Source organism: Cantharellus anzutake (assembly GCF_015039405.1).
Source record: "Cantharellus anzutake strain C23 chromosome Unknown EI90scaffold_46, whole genome shotgun sequence".
NCBI lineage: Eukaryota > Fungi > Basidiomycota > Agaricomycetes > Cantharellales > Hydnaceae > Cantharellus > Cantharellus anzutake.
In genome coordinates this window covers 404,266-426,907 of record NW_024066996.1, presented here as the reverse complement: position 1 = coordinate 426,907, position 22,642 = coordinate 404,266, and the positions used below count along the sequence as shown (strand labels likewise).

Sequence of the window (22,642 nt, the reverse complement as noted above, 5' to 3'; positions counted from 1 at the left end):
ACGCTGATGCAATCTAATTTGATACCGCCATCGGTCGTTGTGTGCCTATGGGCATATTATAGGTTGAGGACCATGACTGCAGTCATCCACAAATAAGTAATACGAGGCCTGGGCTGACAACCTCATCAGGGGATCGACCCAACGATGACTGGACCAACGCAGGTATATATTGGCGATGATACATCCTAGATGTTTAATGCACAATTTACGCCCGCCGGTGGACGTGGTCATGGCATGTCCACGCCCGGGAGCACGATGCCCCACACCTCGGACCTACTGCCCTCTCCAAACGCAATGGCAACAGGGATGTGTACTGCTTATCGAGATAATGGTCCGAAACTTATTGTGTCTCTTACATATTGGAGTTAGATATCGTTAGCCCATAGTGATGCTTCACGAGTTTTCGACTTCCACACCAATATAGCAGACGATGTGGACCCTATCGATTGGGTCTTTCTATTGCATCAACATTCAGCACCTATCAAACCTTGACGTCGTTGCTTACGATGGCATGCAAAAACATGGACCAGTACAAATAAGAGAGATGAGTATCCTTCATATTGAGATTCTATGTTGCGACTGTGATTTGCTATGTTGCGACTGTGATTTGCTATGGGCGTAATTATTCGATCAACCGAAATTTAGGTTGCCTCTGTTAGGACTTGTTCTCCATGAGCAGGCAGCAAAGTGGCAAACACAATGACAAGGGCAAATGAGTGGACCACCGGACTTGGGTCACTCAAGCGTGGACCATTTGTGCCTCGGAATGACGGGAAAGAGCTATATGTAGATTCCTGAGTATATTGTCCAATGGTGGGGCGTATGCTCCTGGGTTAATTTCAACCAGCTGGCGTTGGATCTTGACACTTTCTTCGATGAATGGGAGCGCCTCTGAGTGTCGTCCAAGGTTGGAAAGAGCCAAATATAGATTGTTGAGTGAGATGGCCAAATCCAGGGTATATGGTCCTGGGTGAATGGCAACTAGCTCACGGTATAGTTTGACGCTTTCTTTGATAAATGGGAGTGCCTCCGAGTGACATCCAAGATTGGAAAGAGCACCACGGAGATTGTCGAGTGATCTGGCCAAATCCGGGGTGTATGATCCTGGGTGAATGGCAACTAGCTCACGGTATAGTTTGACGCTTTCTTTGATAAATGGGAGTGCCTCTGAGTGACGTCCAAAATTGGAAAGAGCACCACGGAGACTGTCTAGTGAGATGGCCAAATCCGGGGTGTACGATCCTGGGTGAATGGCAACCAGCTCACGGTATAGTTTGACACTTTCTTCGATGAATGGGAACGCCTCCGAGTGCCGTCCGAGTTTGGAAAGAGCAAAATATAGACTGATAAGTGAACCGGCCAAATCTGGGGTGTATGATCCTGGGTGAATAGCAACGAGCTCGCGCCGGAGTTTGACGCTTTCTTCGATGAATGGGAGCGCCTCCGAGTGCCGTCCAAGGTTCGAAAGAGCCAAACATAGATTGTTGAGTGAGATGGCCAAATGCAAGGTGTATGATCCTGGGTGAATGGCAACTAGCTCGCGCCGGAGTTTGACACTTTCTTCGATGAATGGGAGTGCCTCCGAGTGCCGTCCAAGTTTGGAAACAGCCAAATATAGATTGTTGAGTGACAGGGACAAATGCGGGGTGTAGGACACTGAGTCCACAGAGAAAAGGTAGCGGCAGAGTACCACAGAATCGCTTGCTGCCTCTTCTGCCTCCTGGAATCTTGACAAAAATACCAAATTCCACGAAAGATCAGCAAGCACATTAGCTAGTGCGCCGACAGCAGCTTTCGAGCTGTGGTCAACAGACAACTGGAAGATCATGAGATAGTTTCATTAACACAACCAACAATCCATACCTTGACCCACTCAGGGAGTAACGAGATACTGATGTAGCCCTCCATTCTCACACAGACTTCCACCCAGCGAGTTGCTTGCTGGCTGAGAAACATGCCAACTGACCCATTGAGCTCTTGAGATGGTTGCTGGACTCCGTTCAGGTGATGGACAATATGACGGCATGCATAACGAAAGTGTTCAGATAACTCCTCTGGAGGGATACGCGGCATTTCATCTCTTTCGGACAAGTTTTCAATCAGTTCTAGGCCCCCTACGGAGCAAAGATCCTGGTTCAAGATCTCAGTACATCGCAGGGCAATCCTGGCATTCTCTGTCCTCAAATCTACTGGACCGCAACCAAGGTCGATGGATGGGAGATCGATCCGATCCACAATAAAGTCGCGGAATGAATTGTGTAGTGTGCGAATCGGAATGTGAGGATCATCGACCCCCGAGAGGAGAGGAGCGAGTTCAGCCAATGCATATCGGACAGAAGAATTGAGAAAAGGTGACAAGATCACACCCCAGGCAGTGACAGACAGAGGCTGCTGCGCAGCAATGATTGCTCCCATCACAATTGGGTAGTCATGTGAAAAATCTTCATCTTCCCAATTACACCTTTTCAAAATGGTCGTGTATAAGCGATCCATCATTCCCTCGGCAGGGACTTTTGAACGTTTGGTGCCAGTATCGAGCAAGCGCCCCAGTGTCCTCGTAGGATCGTAGCTGTTCGTCTCCATGTAGCGGAAGATGGTGCTGACCCAAATAAACAAGCCATTTGCTCGTTCCAAAATCTCCTCCACTTTTTTGTCCTCGTCCTGAAGATTATCGCGTAACTCTGGATGCGATTTCTTCAGCTCTTGAAGCCGGAAACTTATGTATGTAGCGCAGTCCTGCACATTCGTCTCATCCAAGAGATCAATAGTGAGTCGATTGATAGGGTAATTGGGGGAGAGGAAACGATTCACGAGATCAAATTGTCTCGATGTGATGAAGAATTTTATGGAAGATGGTAGCCTGGGCACCTCCTCCCTAAGGATTTCGGCAAAGGGCAGAAACGCGGTTTTGTCACACTCGTCCAGAGCATCAATGATGACGACCATGGAATGACCGGAAGGCGGAGGTGTATGGAGGAGAGGCAAAGCCACCAAGTTCTCAAATTGCTTCGCCAGTGGGGCTGTTGAGAGAGAAGGGTCTTTTCGAAGAGCAGAGATAATGGAAGTGCGGTAAACCGGGTCACGGTCTGCTAAGGCTCGGGCTATACCGGTGAATAGAAAATCGGGGTGCGCCCGTTCACCCGCTTTAAAGAAGAAGTGCAGTAACAAAGTAACGTCTCCTTCGTTGGCACATCGTTCTGCTATCGTGAGCGCAATTGAAGTCTTGCCAGCACCGGCCACAGCAGTCAATAGCATTAGCCGATTCTCACTCTCCCCAGTGTTGCGACACCATGTCATGATACGTTCAGTGAGATCAACCCTGGTGCCCTCTAGGCACGCCTGATTGGAAACACTGAGGGGGATATGAGGGTATTGGAGGCTCTCGAGAATTTTGTCGTCCTGTTGACGACGTTCTATGGCCATTAATTTGGCACCAGTCATTAAGTTCGTCCGAACCTGCATCCTCCGAAAATCAGAATGGTTATGGAACGATACCCTAAGGAAAGCTACCTGAAATGATGCTAATGCTTTGTCAAAATTTTTCTTCAGGCCATTAATCCTTCCTGGGTCTCGCAAGTACGAAAATGCATTTATTAAGGCTGGTCGTTTCTCTACTCTTTCCCTTCTTCCTTGGATTTCGGACTCAATCACCTGTAGAGCGCTAGGATTTGATGTACGTAACGATAGCAAGGACCACCAAAAGCAGGTACAACTTACTTTTTGAGCTTTGTGGCACTCTCCACCCACTGATTTGCCTCTTCCGCTGACGCATCGTAAGATTTTATGACTAAAATGACCTCGACTACGGTGTCGGCCACGTATTGACCAAAATCAACCCACTCCTTCTTGTTGTCCTTGAACTTCTACGTTGCCCAAACTAATGTGAGCTTCCAGTCACGGCCAAGCACAAATGGTTGCCAACCTGAACCTCGTCGAGGATGGAGAGTGCACCGCTAGTCGCCATCTTGAGAGGGGGACACCAATCGGCCGTAGCATTGACGACCTTGAGAATTGGGACCACTATGTCAACTCCCTCCGCGAGGAGCTCATCGATCTTATGCCTGAGAATTTCAGCCTTTTGCTGCGCCGACATGCTCGATAGCGGACAATGGGATGGCTTTGGGGACGCAACACGCGCGTGAGCTCAGAGCCACGAGGCCTCCCTCTGATTATGGAAGGTCGAGGAAGAGTATAATAAATACTTTTGGCCTCCGATCCAATATCAACGGCGAATCCTAGCAAGCGCGCGCGGTTGACATGACTCGAGCTGGTCAAGTGGGACGGATGATGACATCAAGTCTTGATTAAGTCCCGGCCATCTACTCCGAGAGAAGAACTGCACGCAGCATGAGTGTGGTTGGGAACCCGTGAATTCGATATGAACTGGCAAGGATATCTATGGAACATCATACTGAGGCACCAGTCGGGGGCGGTCAGGGCTCGCGGTAAGCGCCGGTTGTAGTCAGGCCAAGGTCCCACCTGGAGGCGCCGTAATGTCACTCAAACCTGCATCCCTTTCTTTCCTCTGTGTATCATCACCTCTGTCCCTCATGGAACAAGCTCCTCTGCGTATGAGTTTTGCTGGATGCGCCTTCGTAAATAAGATTCCTGACATTGGTGATGGGCGTCTAGCTATACAGCGAGCTTCTCATTGGGACATCGTGACTGTGTGGTTCTCAGTCTGCCGACACAATGCAGCCCTCCCGTGAGCGAGATCAATGTGATCTTCGACATCACCGGAGCCGTCTCTGATTACAATAAATCAGATCCTTCGATCCTCCTGTGGTGTCCCCCTTTGCTGGACGGTTGGAACGGCTTCACTGACATCGTCTGTATTGCCGCTCACTGGTTTCTATGCCTCCCAGGCGGTCATAATGATCAAATGAGTCATTCGCGCACGGAAAGTTGTGAGCTGGGCGTTACGTTGTTGGATGACGACGATAAGTTGTTACTGCCATCGACTAGAACACAGCGCTTTCCAGGCTGCAACAATGGCTGCATGCTTCCTAGTTGTGTAAGCAGAATGATAACGTTTAATGCGACACCGTCCTCTCTCTCCTCCGCATGACTCAAAATTTCAATCTTCGTCCAAATTCTAACTCCACATAGGTATCCCACCATTGAGACCCACAAAGAGTTAGACGGGAAGACCTACACAGTCCAATCCCACAGCGGATGCGCACATGTCGAGAGATCCTAACAAGCCAATACAGAAAGGGACCCAAAAAATCAGCAAGCCACGACACGCAAGAGTACAATACCACACTTCAGACTTTCCACTCCATTCCAACACAATGGCAATGACTTATTCCTGTGTCGAGATATTACCTATTCGATTGAAGCCTACATGGAGTTTGTATGCATTTGAGATACTTACCACACGCCTACGCTACACTAGCTAGACCACCATCCCCGGACCTTCACACTCTCTAACAACGCTGATGCGCCAATTTCGCCTTTCAATTGCGCCGACACCGATCATTTCATGCAAGTCCCGGCTCCAGGATCATTGCACACAATGGTGTGCGGAAACGGCAAAACATCAGTAGTAGAAGACAAAATGTCATATAGAAATGGGTGTTCTTGATATTAGAATTCTAAGTAACAACCGTGATCAGAGCAGCCAAGAAAGCCCGTAAACGTTCCCAAACCAAAAATCAACGTCAATATTCCCGAACTGAACACCCAACCGGCTTGTGTGCATTACAGTGCGGGTAGCAACGAGATGCAATAATAAGGGAGGTGTTCAAATTAGTGCCTCGGGATACGCCCAAGGTTAGAAAGAGCGGTACGTAATTCATTGAGTGACATATCCAAATTTGAGGCGTGTAATCCTGGGTTAACGGCAACCAGCCCATGGTAGAGCTCAACGCTTTCCTCGATGAACGGGAGCGCCTCCGAGTGCCGTCCGAGATTCGAAAGAGCGTTATATAGATTCTTGAGTGACCAAGCCAAATCTGCGTTGTATGATGCTGGGTGAACGGCAGCTAGCTTGCGCCGGAGTTTGACGCTTTCTTCAATGAATGGGAGCGCCTCCAAGTGCCGTCCGAGATCCGAAAGAGTGTTATATAGATTGTGGAGTGACAATGCCAAATGTGAAGTGTACGATCCTGGGTGAGCGGCAACTAGCTTGCGCCGGAGTTTGACGCTTTCCTCGATGAACGGGAGCGCCTCAGAGTACCGTCCGAGATTCGAAAGAGAGACAGATAGATTGTTAAGTGAAAAAGCTAAATCTGGGGTGTACGATCCCGGGTAAACGGCAACTAGCTCGCGCTGGAGTTTGACGCTTTCTTCTATGAATGGGAGCGCCCCCAAGTGCCGTCCGAGATTCGAAAGAGAGGTATATAGATTGTTGAGTGACAAAGCTAAATCTGGGGTGTATAATCCTGGGTAAACGACAACTAGCTCGCGCTGGAGCTTGACGCTTTCTTCGATGAATGGGAGTGCCTCCGAGTGCCGTCCGAGACTCGAAAGAGAGGTTAAGTGACAAAGCTAAATCTGGGGTGTGTAATCCTGGGTAAACGGCAACTAGCTCGCGTCGGAGCTTGACGCATTCTTCAATGAATGGGAGCGCTTCCGAGTGCCGTCCGAGATTTGAAAGAGCGCAGTACAGACTGTTGAGTGACCACGCCAGATCTGAGGTGTACGATCCTGGGTGAGCGGCAACTAGCTTGCGCAGGAGTTTGACGCTTTCCTCGATGAACAGAAGTGCCTCCGAGTGCAATCCAAGATTCGAAAGAGGGGAATATAGATTGTTGAGTGACAAAGCCAAATCTGGGGTGTATGATCCTGGGTGAATGGCAACTAGCTCGCGCCGGAGCTTGACGCTTTCTTCGATGAATGGGAGCGCCTCGGAGTGCCGTCCGAGATTTGAGAGAGCACAGTACAGACTGTTAAGTGACCATGCCAAATCTGAGGTGTACGATCCTGGGCGAACGGCAACTAGCTTGCGCCGGAGTTTGACGCTGTCCTCAATGAATGGGAGCGCTTCCGAGTACCGTCCGAGGTTGGAAAGAGCTAAATATAAAGTGTGGAGTGCCCTGGCCAATTCCGGGTTGTAGGACTCTGACTCCACAGAAACAAGGTAACGGCAGAATTCAACTGAATCGCGTGCTACCTCATATGCTTCCCCAAATCTTGAGAAAAACTTCAAATTCGAATGAAGCCGGTCAAGCACATTGGACAGCGTGCAGATAGCATTTTTTGATTTTTGGTCAACCGCCAACTGGAAATTCATGAGCTAGTTTTTATTAACACAATTGGCAATCCACACCTTCGCCCAATCAGGGAGCATCGAGATACTGATATATCCTTCCATTCTCACACAGATTTCCATCCAGGGAGTGGCTTGCTGATTGAGAAATACGTGTACTGATTCATCGAGCTCCTGTGACGGTTCCTGCACTCCACTGAGGTGATAAATAATCTGACGACATGCATAATGCATGTGCTCCGATAACTTCTCCGCGAGGATGCGTGGCAGTTCATCTTGTTTGGATAAGTTCTCAATCAGTCCCAAGCCCCCCTCTATAGAGCGAAGGTTCTGGTTCAGAATCTCGGTACATCGCAGGGCAATCCTGGCATTCTCCATCCTTGCATCTACTGGACCGCAACGAATGCTGATTGACTGGGGATCGATCCGATCCAGAATAAAGTCACGGAAGGATTGGTGTAAGATGCGAATCGGAGTGTAAGGCTCCTCAACTCCCGGGGGGAGAGGTGCAAGTTCAGCCAACGTATATCGAATCGACGAATTCAAGAAAGGTGACAAAATCACATCCCAAGCTGTGGCAGACAGGGGCTGTTGTGCAACAAAAATTGCTCCCATCACAACTGGGTAGTCGTGTGCAAAATCTTCGTCCCTCCAATCACACTTCTTCAGGATGCTTGTGTACAAGCGATCCATCATTTCCTCAGCAGACATTGCTGAGCGATCGGTGCCTGTACTGAGCAATCTTTCTAGCGTCCTCATAGGGTTTTTGTTGGCCATCTTCATACAGCGGAAGATGGTGCTAATCCAAATAAACAAGCCACCTGCTCGTTCTAAGATCGCCCGTACCACCTTCTCTCCGCCCTGAAGCTTATTCCGTACGCCAGGATGACAATCCTTCAGCATCTGCAACTGGGAACGAATGTAAAGAGCGCAGTCCCGCACGTTCATGTCATCCGAGAGATCGATGGTAAGACGATCAATGGGGAAATCGGGGGAGAGGAAGCGGTTAACAAGATCAAATTGTCTCGACGTGATGAAGAATTTTATCGAGGATGGTAATTTGGGGACTTCCTTCCGAAGAATATTGGCAAGGGGCTCAAATGCCTCTTTGTCGCATTCATCCAATGCATCGATGATGACCACCAAAGGACGACCAGAGAGCGGAGGTCGATGGGAGAGGAATGGAGCCACCAATTTCTTGAATTGCAATGTAAATGGCGCTGTTGATAGAGTGGGATCTCTTTGAAGAGCAGAGATAATGGAGGAGCGGTATCCTCGATCATGATTTGCCAGCGCTCGAGCCATACCGCTGAATAGACGATCAGGCCGCGACTGTTCACCCGCCTTGAAAAGGAAACTCATCAATAAGGCGCCTTCCCTTTCGCACCTTTCCGCAATCGTGTGGGCAATCGAAGTCTTGCCAGCTCCGGCCACAGCGGTGAGAAGCATCACCCGGTTCTCGCTGTCCCCAGTGTTGTGACACCAGGCCATGATACGCTCGGTAAGGCCGACCCTGGTGCCTTCTAGGCATGTCTGAGTTGAATCATGGTAGGCGACGTCAGGGTATCGGAGTCTACCAAGAATCGAGTCATCTTCCATGGCTGACACTTTGACACCGATTCTTAACTTCGTCCTAAGCTGAAGCTGCATCGGCCTAAGATCAGAATGGTTATGGGTGATACTTCGAGGAAAATTACCTGAAAGGACGCCAGTGCTTTGTCAAGATCTTTCTTTAGGCCCTCGATCCTTTCCGGGTCTCTTAAGTAGGATAATGCATTTATTGGAGCCGGCCATTTCTCTATTTTTGTGCGTCTTCGCTCGATTTCGGACTTAATCCTCTGTACCGCGCTAGGACTTGATGTAAGAATGACACTGAAGACCACCAAAAACAAATATAATTTGCCCATCAAGCTTCGTGGCACTCTCCACCCATGGCTTTTCTGCTTCCGCTGACGGATCATAGGACTTCATAGCTGCAACTACCTCGGCCACGTTGTCGACGACGTATTTCCCAAAGTCCTCCCATTCCTTCTTATTCTCCTTGAACTTCTGCACCAAACCGTCAGCCTTGGTTCGCAAACCCAGAATAAAATAATTACTGACTTGGACCTCGCTGATGATGAAGAGTGCGCCACTGGTCGCACTCTTTAGAGGAGGGTACATATCAGTGGCAGCATTGATGGCCGTGAGAATTGGGATAGCCATATCGCCTCCCGCTGCGAGGATACCATTGATCTTTCGCCTGAGATCATCGGCCTTTTGTCGCGATGACATAGTAAGTGTGGACGAGTCGATAGAGGAGAGAGAATTTTAGGCGGGCAACACACGTGGCGAGGCGTTGAATGCTCAAGAGCCATAAAACCTCAGCCCGATTATGGAAGGCCAAGAACAGATATTCAATGAGGGTGAAATAGTATCGGGACTTCTTATCCAGGATCGATAGTAAAGTCTGGCATGGCGAAGGCATGACACGGATCGGTCAAATATTGGGACAAATGATCATAACGGTCCCCATCTAGTTTCCTAGAGCAAAGGCTGCGAGTTTTCCAAGTAAGCTTGTAGTGTTGTAGTGTTTAACATTCAATGGTCCAAATATCATAGCTCGGCGTATTTGGGGCGCTGTTGTCGTTTAGTCCGATTGCGGCTGGCTTACGGATCCAAACGTTTTTGGTATTCGGTTTCACCGGAATTAGCCGAGGACCACTGGCAATTCAATACCACGCTCGCCTTACAGCATGCATTACTTTGGATTCAGCAGCGGAATGCATTCAATGTATTTAAATGAAAGAGAATAAAGAACGTGAAGCCATGTAGTTCGCAAGAAAGGACATATTCCAGGAGCAAGGTATCGGAACACCATGCCACTCCATTTAACGCGAACATGACCGTGTCACGGGCGGGCAAGCAAATACACAGTTATGTAATACGAAAATTCAATCAGGTAAGGAAGAGGATAAGCGGCTGAATGAACTAAACCAAAGTCGATCGGGAGATAATATTGAGAGATTGAATTACTTGCAGGAAAGAACAACATCACGAGACCAGATAAGAAGCACGTGAGGCATTCCCACATTAATTTCAGCGAAACGTTACGTAATGGTGCGAAAGTGGCGTATTAATCCGACGCCACATCACTAGCCTGATGAGGCTGCCACTAGCCCCATCAACGGTTGGACTTCGTAAACAGCTATCGGGACGTGGCTCCCGCGGAGAGATGCCAGCGATGAACAGATTTAACTGAAGAATGCTCATCTGTTTAGTCCGTGTGTGCCCCTTGACCCCCATCATCCACCGACGCCTGCAAGGGGTTTGTGTGCCTACAGCCCACGTGTCAGTTGCTCATGCAGGGTTTGGCAGCTAAATCCCCCGGAGCCTGTTGTTTGGAAAGGCTTTCAGAGGCTTGTGCTTGTCGTCTTGTTACGTCCAGTCAGGCACTATGTATGACAGCTTCACGGACCCGAATGTCGGAAATGAAGGCTGAAGTAAGGTATGGGGCGTAGTCTGGCATTACTCCGGAAACTCGGAGGAAGGCTCTTTGCTCTTACGCCGATTTTCGCATCCAGAACCATGGAGTGAGCATGGCCATTTAGGGCCTCCACTCACATTATCAGAGACTGTTTCACATAATGCAGTTCCGCTCGAAGCCATGCCACTATCAATGTAAGATAGTTGTAAGTGACCATGAATAACCGTATTCCTCACCAACTCGTACAAACCCCGTAAATGTTCAAGTCTGACCAGGCAGAAAACCAGATGCACCATGGTAAATTGATCATTCTAAATTTACCACGGTTATCGACGATAACGAAATAGGTCATTTTCATGGTATTCTAATCCACTGTGTACCAATAATCCCAGTATGCACTGGTCCTGGCGCAACAGGCGAAGTAAAATTCCCACGAATTTCGTCTTGCCCTTGTAGGCGAGGCAATACCATCCAGTGGCGTCGCCTCCGTATATATTGACTCAATTCCGATGTCACACCACTGGCCGAAGACACCATCGGGCTGCATCGACCGATGAGGCTGCCACCTGCAGTGGTCCACACTGTGGCATTTTTGGCATTGGCTGCATCAACTGTTGGGCTGCATAAGTGTCGTCGAGATGCCAACGCCGAAGCAGATTGAACTCGAGATTGTTGGTTGCGTGTCTGCACAGAGCTTATGGTTCAATTGCTCAGGGTTGGTCATTTGCAGACCCAAACCCCATTGTCTGGACAACGCCTCAGAAACAGCTCGTGCTCGTCTTGCTGCATAGATTCAGGCGCTGGGGTAGGTCGGTCAAGTCGCAAGGCAAAGTCTTTCGGCCATCCAGAAACTTGATCTTTGCTATTGGGATTAGAATTTCTGTCACTCGATCTATCTATACCACTTTTCTTCCGCTTGCCATCAGTGGTAGCTTTCCTAGCACTACGTGTCAGATGCTCGATCGGAAGCATTCCAGCTCGCATTTCCCATCATGCATCATCGTGGCCTCATTCGTTCGCCAAAGTGAAGACCCAAGATTGTGCTTTGTGTCCGGGAGCAACCTACCTGGTTGAACACCTAGTGTTTGTGAAAGCTGGTGGCTAAGCTGTCGTGCCGACTTTACGGTGTCTGGGCCTCCGAAGCAGTTCGGAAATGCACAAACATGTCCCACGCCGGGCATCAACGCTCCGTGCATGACCACTCGGAAACCCCTTCTCACCTAATCACCGCAACAGCTGGTGTTCCTTTACCATGCCACGCATCCGGCGGGAATGCTAGCAGTTGCTTTTGATCTATGATTGCGATCTTGACCTTTTAGGTCATTTCGAGTTGATGATGAGGGACAATAACGTGGGCCTAAAAACAACCCAAGGCAGAACACAGGCAGACTCGTTTCTCAAGCTAATGGTTCTGTTGTGGAGAAGAATGAGGCCGCAATACTTGTCTCCAACGGGATGCAGCCGAAGAGGAGCCGGTATACACTCAATCCTCAACACTTGAATTAATGAACGTGGTTCTAGTAATCAACATTACTTCGAATGCCGATTATAGTTTCTACAAATGGATGCAGTGCGAACCAGAACCCCTCCATATTTCCCCCGGCAACTTGTGTGATCATCCAATGCATGAACCGTTGTTAGCATAGAACAAGCGCATCACCCAAACCCTTTCCTCATCCCTGGACCTCACAACCCTAACCCTATGGCTGTTTGACGTCGAGGCATAACTGTGACGGGCTCACGATGTTGAGCGTGTGGCGAATTGCCCCTCTCGGCATTGTTCCTGCCAAGCGCTTATAAAAATCAAATTTGTCACCTTTACGTCTTTCCTCTGTCCACGTACTACAACCAGACCTCGAACAACGCCATGACTATCTTCCCCCTCCTCGCGGCGCTGCTGCCGGCTCTTGCATTGGCTGCCACCCCTCAGTGGAACCTGTCATCAGCTCTCAATTTCCACTATCCTGATATCCCTGTTCGTGACAGTATCTTCTCATTAGGGCTAGTATTAACTGTCTTGCACCAGGTCGCGTGGAATCTTCGTGATGTGCTGTTGTACGCGGTTAGTATTGGTGCTCAGGTCGCGAATCAGACACTGGTGGATGGTACGTGCTTATGTTTGCTTGCTAGCCTCAGTCAGTGATAACAAACTGATGTTGTCTCTAGAATATAGCAAGTGTCGTTTTCACTGGGGTATCGAAACTGTCTTCCAACACGTCTAATCCATGGTCACAGACCCCAATTTCGCCGTCTTCCCCAGCTACGCGACTGCCCTGTCATTTAAAGGGACAAGCTATTCATTTTCGGCTTCAATCCCTGACTTACCTTATTTGGACGTTTTTCAGGAACCAGCGAGGGCTGGGTTAATTTTACCACGGGCCGTTACAATGGTCCAATCCCTGGCTTTCCGGATCTTTCAAATTGTGAGTCTTGTCCAATCGTAAACCCAGTGACGCAAAGCTGACTTTTCATGGCTAGCCCTCCCGTAAGTGTGTTTGTTATTGTATGAAGGATGAGGGATAGAGTTTAACCGGCTATCCGAACGCGACAAAAAGGTTCAAGATTCTCAATATATCGAACCGTATCTGCCTCTTCCGAATGACAGCGGACCTGTCCCGTGGACGATCAAGAAGAGGATCATCTCAGTCGAAGAACGCGTCAACCCCTCGAGTCTGATCATTGGGAACGAACTCGTGTTGTTCAACCCTAAGGGCGTGAAGTACACTCGTCTTATTGTGCGTCATTCAATACGGCTGAAGGTGACAGCTTTAACTCCCGGCCTGTTTTCTTCTGATAGGCCACGACCAAGTACTTCGGTGGCACCGCAAACGGCTTCAATTTCTCAGCGAGCATTGCTGTTGGAATAAAGCCCAAACCTGTTCCTTCCAGAGCGCCAGATCTCCAAATTCGTATTCCGGTTAGCCCAATCGAGACACTGATTTATCGGTTGAACGGCGATTATAACGCTTTGCACGTCGGTGAGTTTTAAAAGGTGTACATACTTTGTTAAGTGTGGGCAATACTCAGATAGGATTTCTACCCACATAGACCCCTCCGTGGGCCTCAAATTTGGCTATGGAGGATTGGTATTGCATGCACTGTCGTACTTTGGATTTTCGGCCTTTCAACTTGTGGGCCACTTGGGCGGTGGCGACGTTGCATCACTTCATTCTATGCAAGGCGCCTTTGGGCTGCCCATTTCTCCCGGTGGTCAGTGCTCGTCGTATTTTCGTTCCTGACGCGATGTTATTGATGCCTTCCGGAATCTGGTATAGATGATCTACTCCTTAAGGCTTGGGAAGTGGGACATGGTCCTCATAGGACTAAAGAGATCACCTTTGTTGTGGAAGACTTGACGAAGAAGACTATCGTGCTTGATCGCGCTGCTGCGTTTATCCGAAGGAAATAAGGTTATGGAGATCTTTATAGTGTTTGTGTGATGAATACGTAGTTGATTGTGATTTACTTGGGTGCAGTATCTTGCGGAGTCCTTTCTAGTATGGGTGCAGTGTAGATATATATAACTATGAGTTCGATATACCAAGTCCATGGTTGCGAATGCGCAGTTTACAAGTCATCGCGAAGAGGCTGGCAACTGGCTAGTTGTTACTGAAATCCAGAAAGCATGTGATCTAATTTGGTGCCGACGGAGTGCGGTCATTGACAAATAATGCGACATCTCCCATCAAGGGACAGTTGAGCCAACGATGGCTGGATGAACACATTAATGTCGTTTTCTAACGATGGTAAATGGTCAATATATTTGCCTCGCCCGACGCCGACTTGGTCATTTGCGACTATTATGGCAGTAGTATACAGTACGCGTACTCCAGTCACTGCTTCCCAGTCACTCCCTATGGCAGGATAGCATCTCGCCGTCACCCCAACCAAAAATCTCCCTCTCGTCCGACCAGCCCGAGCAATTCGACACATACCACTGTGACATGATTCCGCCGTCGTCACCATCGCGTATGCAACGGACCACCGACCTCCTTATGTTACGAATGTCACCCGACGAGACACGAGCATCACAAATAAAGGATCGATCCTGCAACTTTCTCTAGCCCCACTGATTGTTTGGAAAGTGAAGTCCAAAATCGTAATGCCAAAGGTCTTTTTTCTAGCAACGGCAGTTTTTGGTTACCATCGTGGTTTTTCGGAAAGGTATCGTGATAACTGACCCCACGCTTGAAACACACTGTACACACTATCTCGGCTCTCCACTTGGCCATCGCGGAATTTTAAGTATGCTGCAGCTCAATGCGCGTCAAATCCCCACCAGACGACGATTCTAAGAAGCGCGTGAATACGTGGGGGTCCAGAATAAGCCGGCTAAGTTTAGGGCAAGTGTTTCGGTTGGGGTTGGGGAAGGAAGAGTGTGGAGCTGGACTGAGTAGAGAAAGCTCCTTGGAAAGCTGCACTGGGGAGTTCAGAGAAATCATACCACTCCCACATTTAAGTGGGGTAAATTAAATGGATATGGACACAAGTAATAATGTATGTTTTGAGATTAGAGAATGCTTTTGTACCGTTCGCAGGAGATCCCGTGTCAACCAGCAGGGTCGCTCTAATTCTAGGACACGCAAGCGAGAGGTCGTCTTCCCCAAAAAAATGTTGGTGCTTTGGAGAAGTTCGATGAGGGCATCCAATATTTCGTGCCTGTTCGGGCGAGAGCTTCTAGCGTGGCAGAAAGGCGCTGGATGGCACATTGTAACCCATGCGGATGACCTCGATTGGCCGATGTGAAAAGTTTCACACCAGGTGAAGGGACCAGCACGGACTCGAGCTCGTCAGACATTTTGCATGGTGAACTGACACAAGTAGCCTCTGGAGGCGGACAGGGGGAGGGGGAACGAACAGCACGTCAAACAGAGTGCTCACTTACTGTAAAGCTACGTAATGAATGACACTACTGATGATGCGCAGGTACATAATACATAAGAAAATGTCATTTGGCAATCCGGTTACCTGAGCTCCTTCCAAAATTCTCCCAATTGGGTTAATTGGACCGGGTCTGGCATCAAGGCCCCGATCGAAAATATTCACTCGATTCCAAAACGCCCACGGTCCAGCGTTCACACGGAGCCATCTGATCAAGACCGTCAGCTGGTCAGTATATACCATCTCAAAGGAGATCGATAATCCAAAGTCTAACGAACAACCTTCTGACCTTACTGTAATTGTCGTCTGGTGGAACGTTCGAGTATGGGTTCTATAGGTCTATTTAACGAGCATACTTGATCGTCACCTTTCACAACAATCACCGACCACCTGAAAATGTGGACCAAAACTCCGCTGTTATATTCTGAAAGCATTTCCTCTCGTTTGGGCTGCAATGTTTTTTTGAAACTAGAGGCAAGCCCCCCGGGTCCTACAAGTTGATCGGCAATACTTAGTACACACATACGTTCTTCCTTCAGACCCTTCAGCCCACATTGAACTTCAAGCAGCGCTCACAAACCAAGTTTGCAAAGCAGCAATTCGAAAAACATGGTTCTTCTCTTCATCTCGTGATGGCATCTGGTGGAAATGCTGCATTTGCATTGGCATATGCAGCTCACACTCTGGGAGTCAAGTGTACCGTATTCATACCTAGGGAGGCCGGGAAGAAGATCGCATTAGATGCTTTGCGACGTTGGGGAACTGAGACCATTGTGGATGGTGACTGTTACCAAGACGCCCTTTCCAGAGCGCATGAGTTCGCCTCTAAGCACGAGAATGCGTAAGGCAGTAAAGTCTGGGGGGTAAAAAAACCGGATCTATTCACGACTTAACAGAGTCATGGGATCGCCATATGAATACCCTGTACTCTGGGAAGGGGTCTCTACCATGGTTGATGAGATTGCCGAGCAGTTACCTTCTGATGCATCGCCTCCTGCCGCTATCCTATGCAGTGTTGGTGGTGGGAGCTTGCTTGGGGGAATGCTATTGGGATGCAATCGGCACGGATGGGAAAATAGTGAGCTGTTCCCCCTTTGATCCAAATAACCCCCTCTCAAATCATTCCACGGTGTGGGTATCCTAGCTCGTATCATCGCCGTGGAGACTCAGGGTGCAGAGAGCACATACTCCTCCATCATGGCGGCGGAAGGATCCCCAGACTCACTGGGTTGGGACAGAAATATTCAGACTCATGTGGACGAAGAGACCGGTGTAACCGTTGCCACTCTAGCAAAAGTGACAACTCGTGCCACCTCCTTGGGCTCCGTCATCACTGCTCCCGGCGTTCTAAAGATGGCGCTCGATCGTCGTGCAAAGGGCAAGGGTAAATATGAAGGCGGTCTGACAACCGTTAGTATCCCTGACGAGTTGGCAATGCTTTCTGGGTTGAGCTTCCTTGGTAAATTTAATATTTAATATTATTTCTTCCTTTTTTACTAAACTTCGATACATCCTCAAGACGAGCATAAGATAATGGTTGAATTAGCTTCGTCTGCGACGCTGTCCCCAATATACTCCCCACAACTCTTCCGCGAAATCTTTGGCGTTAGCACGACGGCGAACAGACTAGAAGAGAAACCCAAGACGCTGGTGTTCATTGTCTGTGGCGGATTCAAGATCACCGCAAGTGAGATGGAAACCTACAGGAAGGAACTTGAGGCTGGTGGCGTTGACGGCAAGCTGGCTTTCGTGGATGGTATGAGGGTAGATCTGTGAGGAGAAACAGTACTGCAATCCTTTCCATGGACTGTAATATAATACATCGACAGTAGGGCGAATTGAGAAGCAGTCGGAACACATCAAGAATAGGGAAGGCCACCCGGATCACATAAGCGTTGACGGAACATCCAGCTGCCATTTAGTGCTCTGCGCTGGATGTTGAAGTTCTGCTTCCCTTGGGGCTCCGCGGTATGCATAGGTCTTCATCGTCTGGATCCGAATCTGGTACGGCATCGTCGCTCATGAGCAGTGCTATAGCATCCTCCAATGGTTGAATGTTTCTCCAGCTTGCCCCTCGACCAATTCGGGTGAATGGACGTTTTGGAGACATCGTTCCCTCGTTCCCATCCTCTGGCTCAGAGGAGGATAGGTCGATGCGACGGCGTTTGGGTACGCGAACGTGCTCCGGAGTGCTGGGCAAGGAATGGTCTAGTAGCCCCCCGAGGGGATCGAAAGTTTCTAGCTCGGGCTTTCGATTATATTGAGATCTATTTGCTCCATTCGATGTGGCCAAGGGCGGTTTTGAGGGAAGGGGAGAAGAATTTGGAACAGACGAATGGGATTTTATCCTTCTCCGTTCATGCTCTTGGGTTATCACATCAGACACGCCGTTCCACTCCGAATGACTATGGCTCATACCTGACACGTACGATGTTGAGTTGGATAGCTTAGAGGTGGAGAATGTTGCTGCATTACTCGACGAAGCATCCTTCAGTTGGAAATACTGATACAAATGCCCAACCAAGTAAGGGTCTGCAAAAAACAAGTCGAATTATTGCTTACTCGGTCTCGCCAATGCTCTAAATCATGTTGCACTTCGGCAAGTCGTCGTGAGCCCTCGAGAATTTTTGCCTTCTTCTCCTCGATCGATCTAGCGCGAACATTGTTATTAACATCATCCTTGCAACTCCTGAAACTGTACCTAGTTCCTTCCGACTGCAGTGCCTCTGAATTGCGGAGCTTGCGGGTTGCAAATGGGTTAACTGTGCCAAAAGTGAACGGATCTTGCTCACTCTATTTCTAAGGCTTTTGTTCTCCTCCAGGATCTTGTCCCTAGCCTCGCCTTGAAACCTCAGTTCTGAAGCCCTCTCTACTAGTTGGCTAAAAAAAAAAACCATCAGTACACCCGATATTCCCAACGAACAGAACACATTACCGTCTGAGCTCAGCATTCTCTTTCTCTAGATTCTCAACCTTATGATATTGGTGAGGCAAAGTAACCGGGGGCGGTCAGATGTCATACCTCCACCTCCAACCTCGAACACTTGCGTAACATCTTCTCTGAGTCTGCGGTTCTTCCTTCAAGCTGTTTCTGGCAATCCGTTGCAATGCTGCGAATGAATTGAGATCATGGGTAGATGCAAGACGAACGAAGCGCGTACGTGGACAAATGTTTCCGCTGCAGGCACGGTCAGCAATTAGCTAGGTACCGAAATGAGCATAGCGACCCACCTCATCTTCAACGCTCTCCAGTTCAACTTCTAGGTCGCGCACCAGTTTCTCGGATGCGGCATATTTCCGCCTTGCATGGTCAAGTTCCCTACGCGGGAATGTTGGTTAGGTTGTTTGTGTACGAACTAGTTTTGTGCACCCACTCCCGAAGTTCTTGTCGATAGGTGATACCCGTCCTTAAATCCATCTCTACACGTTGTAGCGAGTTGTTAAGGTCTATAACCTGAGCAGAGAGGCATAGATTATCTCGCTTGAGCATGATCTCGTTATGGGTTCGTTTCCTTCGGCAAATGGCTGGGATACTTCCATGATCCAATCTTTCCCTCAGCAAGTCGACATTCAGAAGCAGCCTTGTTACCGCAATCTATGAAACAAAGGAATAAATTGAGTCTATAATACATAAACGACGCGTTCTCTTACTTGTGTCTCAATGTCTTTGATGGTCTGGACGCCCTGAGACCACCGGCGTATATCATCTAGGACACTACCAAGGATGGCTGGTGTCGTCTCAATCCCAAGAACACTTAGCCGCTGAGAGAGAGCCTCAGATTCGGCACGTTGTTCCTCCGTAAGAACAGAAATGGGAGGAGGATCGCTACTCCCCTCCTGGTCTTGTTCCCGCTTGTCGGATGGTTCCGGAAAGTCAATGTAGAGCCTGATGACCTTCTCGAATTTGAAAGGTTTTCGACACCCAGGACACAGGGGACGCTGAGAGACCCGGGAGAGCTCGGTTAAGCACTGATAACAATATACATGGCCACAGCGAAGTGAGCTTGCAACACAATCGGAACCATATTCTTGACTGCAAATTCCGCATTCAGCGCTCATCGTGGCGAAGGATGAGTGCACGAAATTGAGAGCGGAGTAAGAGAAGCGTATGGGATCCCGACGCGTTGGAGGGCCAAGTTCACGGCTGAACTTGGTGCCACCGAAGGCAGCTTTCCAGGTCACGGGATCGATGGGGCCGCTTTCCCACACAGCCACCACAGTCTCCTTGGCACCGGCATGGGCTCAAGGAAGTGTAGATGCGTGGCGTTAATTCTCTTGGTTGCCAGCGCCTCCAGTGCGCTTGCCCACAAGCACGACGGCGAGGTGGTCCACAGTCCAGATAACGATGCCAAGCCGATCGATGCAATTCTATATTTGCACATTGCCATCCAAACACTGACATGGGGCTTCGTATTCCCAATTGGCATGGTCTTGGGCTTAGTTCGGTAGGCCGTATCTCTCGCCCTCATACATACGCGTGTATCTATCATGAGCGCCCATCTCTCAAAGCTCACGTTGGCATATTCCAACGCAAGTATGTGTGCGCCTCGGCCAGCTGGTGCCACACCAAATCTGATCCCCACTTAGGTTGTAGGGTTTGTTTTAACGTCCGGCGGCTATTTCCTTGGGCATTCCCATGGCGGGAGGCAATTCAAAGAGACTGTGAGTGCTGTGGACATACCTTATTGTGCACCTCGTGACCCCGGCTTGATTGTAGGTACACGGTTCATTTGCCTCGTTTCTTTACGTGCCAATGGTCATGCAGTTGTGCATTGGGGTGTATCTTAAGCTCCATGTTCACGAGAAATCTATACGACCCTATTTCGTTATAGTTCATGGTCTCCTTGGCAAAATATGGCCTATATTGGGATGGACACAGGTGACGCGTGTTATTGACACTACATGCTGTTCCCCACTTAATACCATCGGACCCTAATCCAGATGGTGTTCGGTGCAGCGACGCTGGGAGGCTACTGTTTTGACGGCGGATTGAACCAGTGTCTGGCGCATTACATTATGGGTTCCGGCTTTATTGCTTATGGAATCCTATTGGCCATTGCTCTTCTTGCTGGGTCTGAATGGATACAGAGCACTGGGAGAAGTCAAGAGTGGTTCGATAGCGTTGTCATCCTACTCTGGGGAATTGTGAATACTTTTACAGAGCACCATGGTCCTCTGACAAAATGGTCACACAAAGATTTGCAACACACGTACGCCCCTCATTGATGACTTTCACATGCCTGACTGACCTAGGGAGATATTAGGAGTCTCGGAATCCTTTGTAAGTGGCTGTAAGCTGACTGTGCAATGTTCATATATTTAATCTCGACAGGGTGGGCGGGCGGCGCACTTGGTGTATATTTGTCTCGCAATGGGAGACGATCCGTCATTCCTGGGATCATCATCATCATTACTGGCTGGGCAATGTCAGCACATGAGCAAGCGATGGCGATAAGCACTAAAGTACGCCCCTCACGACCGATCCCCCGTCAAAGCTTAGCCCTTGCTTTTCCCTAGATCCATTCTATATTTGGCATTGTCTTGATGTCTGCCGGCGCTACTCGAATAATCGAAGTTTCTCTTGTCTTGCGAGATCTAGCAAGACTGGAACCCGCGTCAAGAGAACTTGAACCACCTTCCCCATTTATTCGATCCTTTCAGCATCTTCCGCCTCTGGTAGGTTATTTGTTAAGAAAATGAGCCCATACACTAGCTAACCGTAGCGTTGAATAGCTTCTTGTTGCCGGAGGGTAAAAATTGGGGTCTATCTAGCGTATTTCATACTCTCTCATCGCCAATTTCACAGGGTGCTGTTCATGAGCGCAACGGATGAAGAACTAAAATTTGTAAATTCGATTGAAGTTGACCACGTAACATATGCATTACTCATGTTTTGGTACGTTCATCCCGGTTTCTCACCTACTTCAACTTCACCATTTCCCTTCCATAGTCTCGCTTTCGTTATTTATCTTCACACTGTGTTTTTAATCAACCTGTGGCGTACGTTGGGTCGTAATGCTGCCGTTCGGGAGGGCGTGGCAAAAACGAGAGGCAATGCAGGGTACACCCGTGTACCATTCGAACCGATGGACGGAGTACTACATGATGCGGAGGTTTTTGAACTGGGACCCACTGATTACGAGCCAGACGACACATTGGAGCAAAGTCGAAGAGGGAAGAGGTCCTCCAATGTGACCGATTAACGATATATCGACGACGGACACATCTTGAAATAGTCGCTGAACGAAGGATACTCACTCCGTGGCGAGTCCCTTGCACTTGAAAACTAATTGCCTCACCAGCATGAACCAGCTCGAGTGTTATTGAAAGATGCCCCGTACGATGTCGTGACGAGAATATATGGCAAAGTAAGATTGTTCCCGGTGTTTATTGTTTGTGGATGTATACCACAATACATTCTCACTGTATTTCACTTGTACTAGCTAGAAGTGGTACTAGTAGCGATCCTTTATGTCCCCGCGGTCGCATGGAAATGCTCTAGTGCGATGTGAGAATCATCAGAACGGTGGCATGGGAGGGGTATCGATGATATCGAATTTGTAAATGATGTTATGTCCAGAACGGGTGTCACATGAAGAACCGAGCTGGCCCTCCCATTGGGGCTTTGGGCATGTGGCCTTCCCGTATGTTGGAATACGAGTCACATGATGAGACTATATCCGGGAATATTCTACAGCGCCTGCGTAAGCGCTAGGCATAGAAGAGCCTGGAATGTTGTTGAGAAGTATAAATATGGGCGCTGAAGCACCGTGTGTATTTTAGTTATATTTCTTTCTATATTACATCTGGGTTGCGAGTGAACCGCTGAAGCGGGTTGCCATATTTGGAACGCCGCGTTTACAACACCGTACTCGTTTCCATCGGCCTGGGTGAGGTCTACATACACGTTTCTGCAATACGCGCGGGAGGTGCAGCTCGTCAATGGCCATAGGCGTCCCTCGTGTTGCAATTGATTCATTTGCCAGCGCATCAGCAAATGGTCCTCAGGGTTTCACTTCAAATGGTTTGAAAACAATTGAGTTCACTTCTGAACTGAATTGAAATATGACACCTTTATTGGG

The 22,642-nt window shown here is 48.8% G+C and overlaps 7 protein-coding genes across 7 annotated transcripts; 3 read left to right on the top strand and 4 right to left on the bottom strand.

The window, feature by feature from the left end:
• Positions 1-347: 347 nt before the first annotated feature.
• EI90DRAFT_3070637 (uncharacterized protein) lies at positions 348-3,797 on the bottom strand. Its single transcript, XM_039061240.1, has 5 exons — positions 3,718-3,797; positions 3,511-3,661; positions 1,864-3,456; positions 506-1,816; positions 348-456 (listed from the first exon to the last, which is right to left on the bottom strand). The coding sequence occupies exons 3-4, from the start codon at positions 3,439-3,441 to the stop codon at positions 740-742; spliced, it is 2,655 nt and encodes an 884-aa protein (XP_038912869.1). The 5' UTR covers positions 3,442-3,456; positions 3,511-3,661; positions 3,718-3,797; the 3' UTR covers positions 348-456; positions 506-739.
• EI90DRAFT_3070636 (uncharacterized protein) lies at positions 3,552-4,117 on the bottom strand. The gene is made up of 2 exons (XM_039061239.1): positions 3,923-4,117; positions 3,552-3,863 (listed from the first exon to the last, which is right to left on the bottom strand). Exons 1-2 carry the CDS (start codon positions 4,091-4,093, stop codon positions 3,714-3,716), a joined length of 321 nt encoding a protein of 106 aa, XP_038912868.1. The 5' UTR covers positions 4,094-4,117; the 3' UTR covers positions 3,552-3,713.
• A 1,198-nt stretch (positions 4,118-5,315) lies between these two features.
• EI90DRAFT_3070626 (uncharacterized protein) lies at positions 5,316-9,656 on the bottom strand. Its single transcript, XM_039061238.1, has 10 exons — positions 9,640-9,656; positions 9,317-9,487; positions 9,104-9,262; positions 8,911-9,051; positions 8,771-8,851; positions 7,274-8,746; positions 6,530-7,225; positions 5,653-6,273; positions 5,430-5,536; positions 5,316-5,347 (listed from the first exon to the last, which is right to left on the bottom strand). Exons 2-8 carry the CDS (start codon positions 9,485-9,487, stop codon positions 5,752-5,754), a joined length of 3,243 nt encoding a protein of 1,080 aa, XP_038912867.1. The 5' UTR covers positions 9,640-9,656; the 3' UTR covers positions 5,316-5,347; positions 5,430-5,536; positions 5,653-5,751.
• Positions 9,657-12,546: 2,890 nt separating this feature from the next.
• On the top strand, positions 12,547-14,088 carry EI90DRAFT_3127951 (uncharacterized protein; the record flags this gene model as incomplete). Its single annotated transcript, XM_039064052.1, has 8 exons — positions 12,547-12,654; positions 12,706-12,784; positions 12,915-13,102; positions 13,158-13,164; positions 13,203-13,414; positions 13,477-13,657; positions 13,728-13,889; positions 13,955-14,088. 8 exons carry the CDS (start codon positions 12,547-12,549, stop codon positions 14,086-14,088), a joined length of 1,071 nt encoding a protein of 356 aa, XP_038912866.1.
• A 1,868-nt stretch (positions 14,089-15,956) lies between these two features.
• Positions 15,957-17,336, top strand: EI90DRAFT_3146549 (tryptophan synthase beta subunit-like PLP-dependent enzyme; the record flags this gene model as incomplete). Its single annotated transcript, XM_039065429.1, has 5 exons — positions 15,957-16,034; positions 16,100-16,401; positions 16,457-16,638; positions 16,705-17,019; positions 17,080-17,336. The coding sequence occupies 5 exons, from the start codon at positions 15,957-15,959 to the stop codon at positions 17,334-17,336; spliced, it is 1,134 nt and encodes a 377-aa protein (XP_038912865.1).
• Positions 17,337-18,427: 1,091 nt separating this feature from the next.
• EI90DRAFT_1944629 (uncharacterized protein) lies at positions 18,428-19,755 on the bottom strand. The gene is made up of 5 exons (XM_039052358.1): positions 19,212-19,755; positions 18,935-19,155; positions 18,834-18,879; positions 18,583-18,651; positions 18,428-18,533 (listed from the first exon to the last, which is right to left on the bottom strand). The coding sequence occupies exons 1-5, from the start codon at positions 19,617-19,619 to the stop codon at positions 18,492-18,494; spliced, it is 786 nt and encodes a 261-aa protein (XP_038912864.1). The 5' UTR covers positions 19,620-19,755; the 3' UTR covers positions 18,428-18,491.
• Positions 19,756-19,796: 41 nt separating this feature from the next.
• Positions 19,797-21,763, top strand: EI90DRAFT_2930350 (uncharacterized protein; the record flags this gene model as incomplete). Its single annotated transcript, XM_039055021.1, has 10 exons — positions 19,797-20,005; positions 20,070-20,094; positions 20,148-20,222; positions 20,278-20,439; positions 20,502-20,770; positions 20,825-20,841; positions 20,893-21,023; positions 21,078-21,247; positions 21,367-21,456; positions 21,511-21,763. The coding sequence occupies 10 exons, from the start codon at positions 19,797-19,799 to the stop codon at positions 21,761-21,763; spliced, it is 1,401 nt and encodes a 466-aa protein (XP_038912863.1).
• Positions 21,764-22,642: the final 879 nt, after the last annotated feature.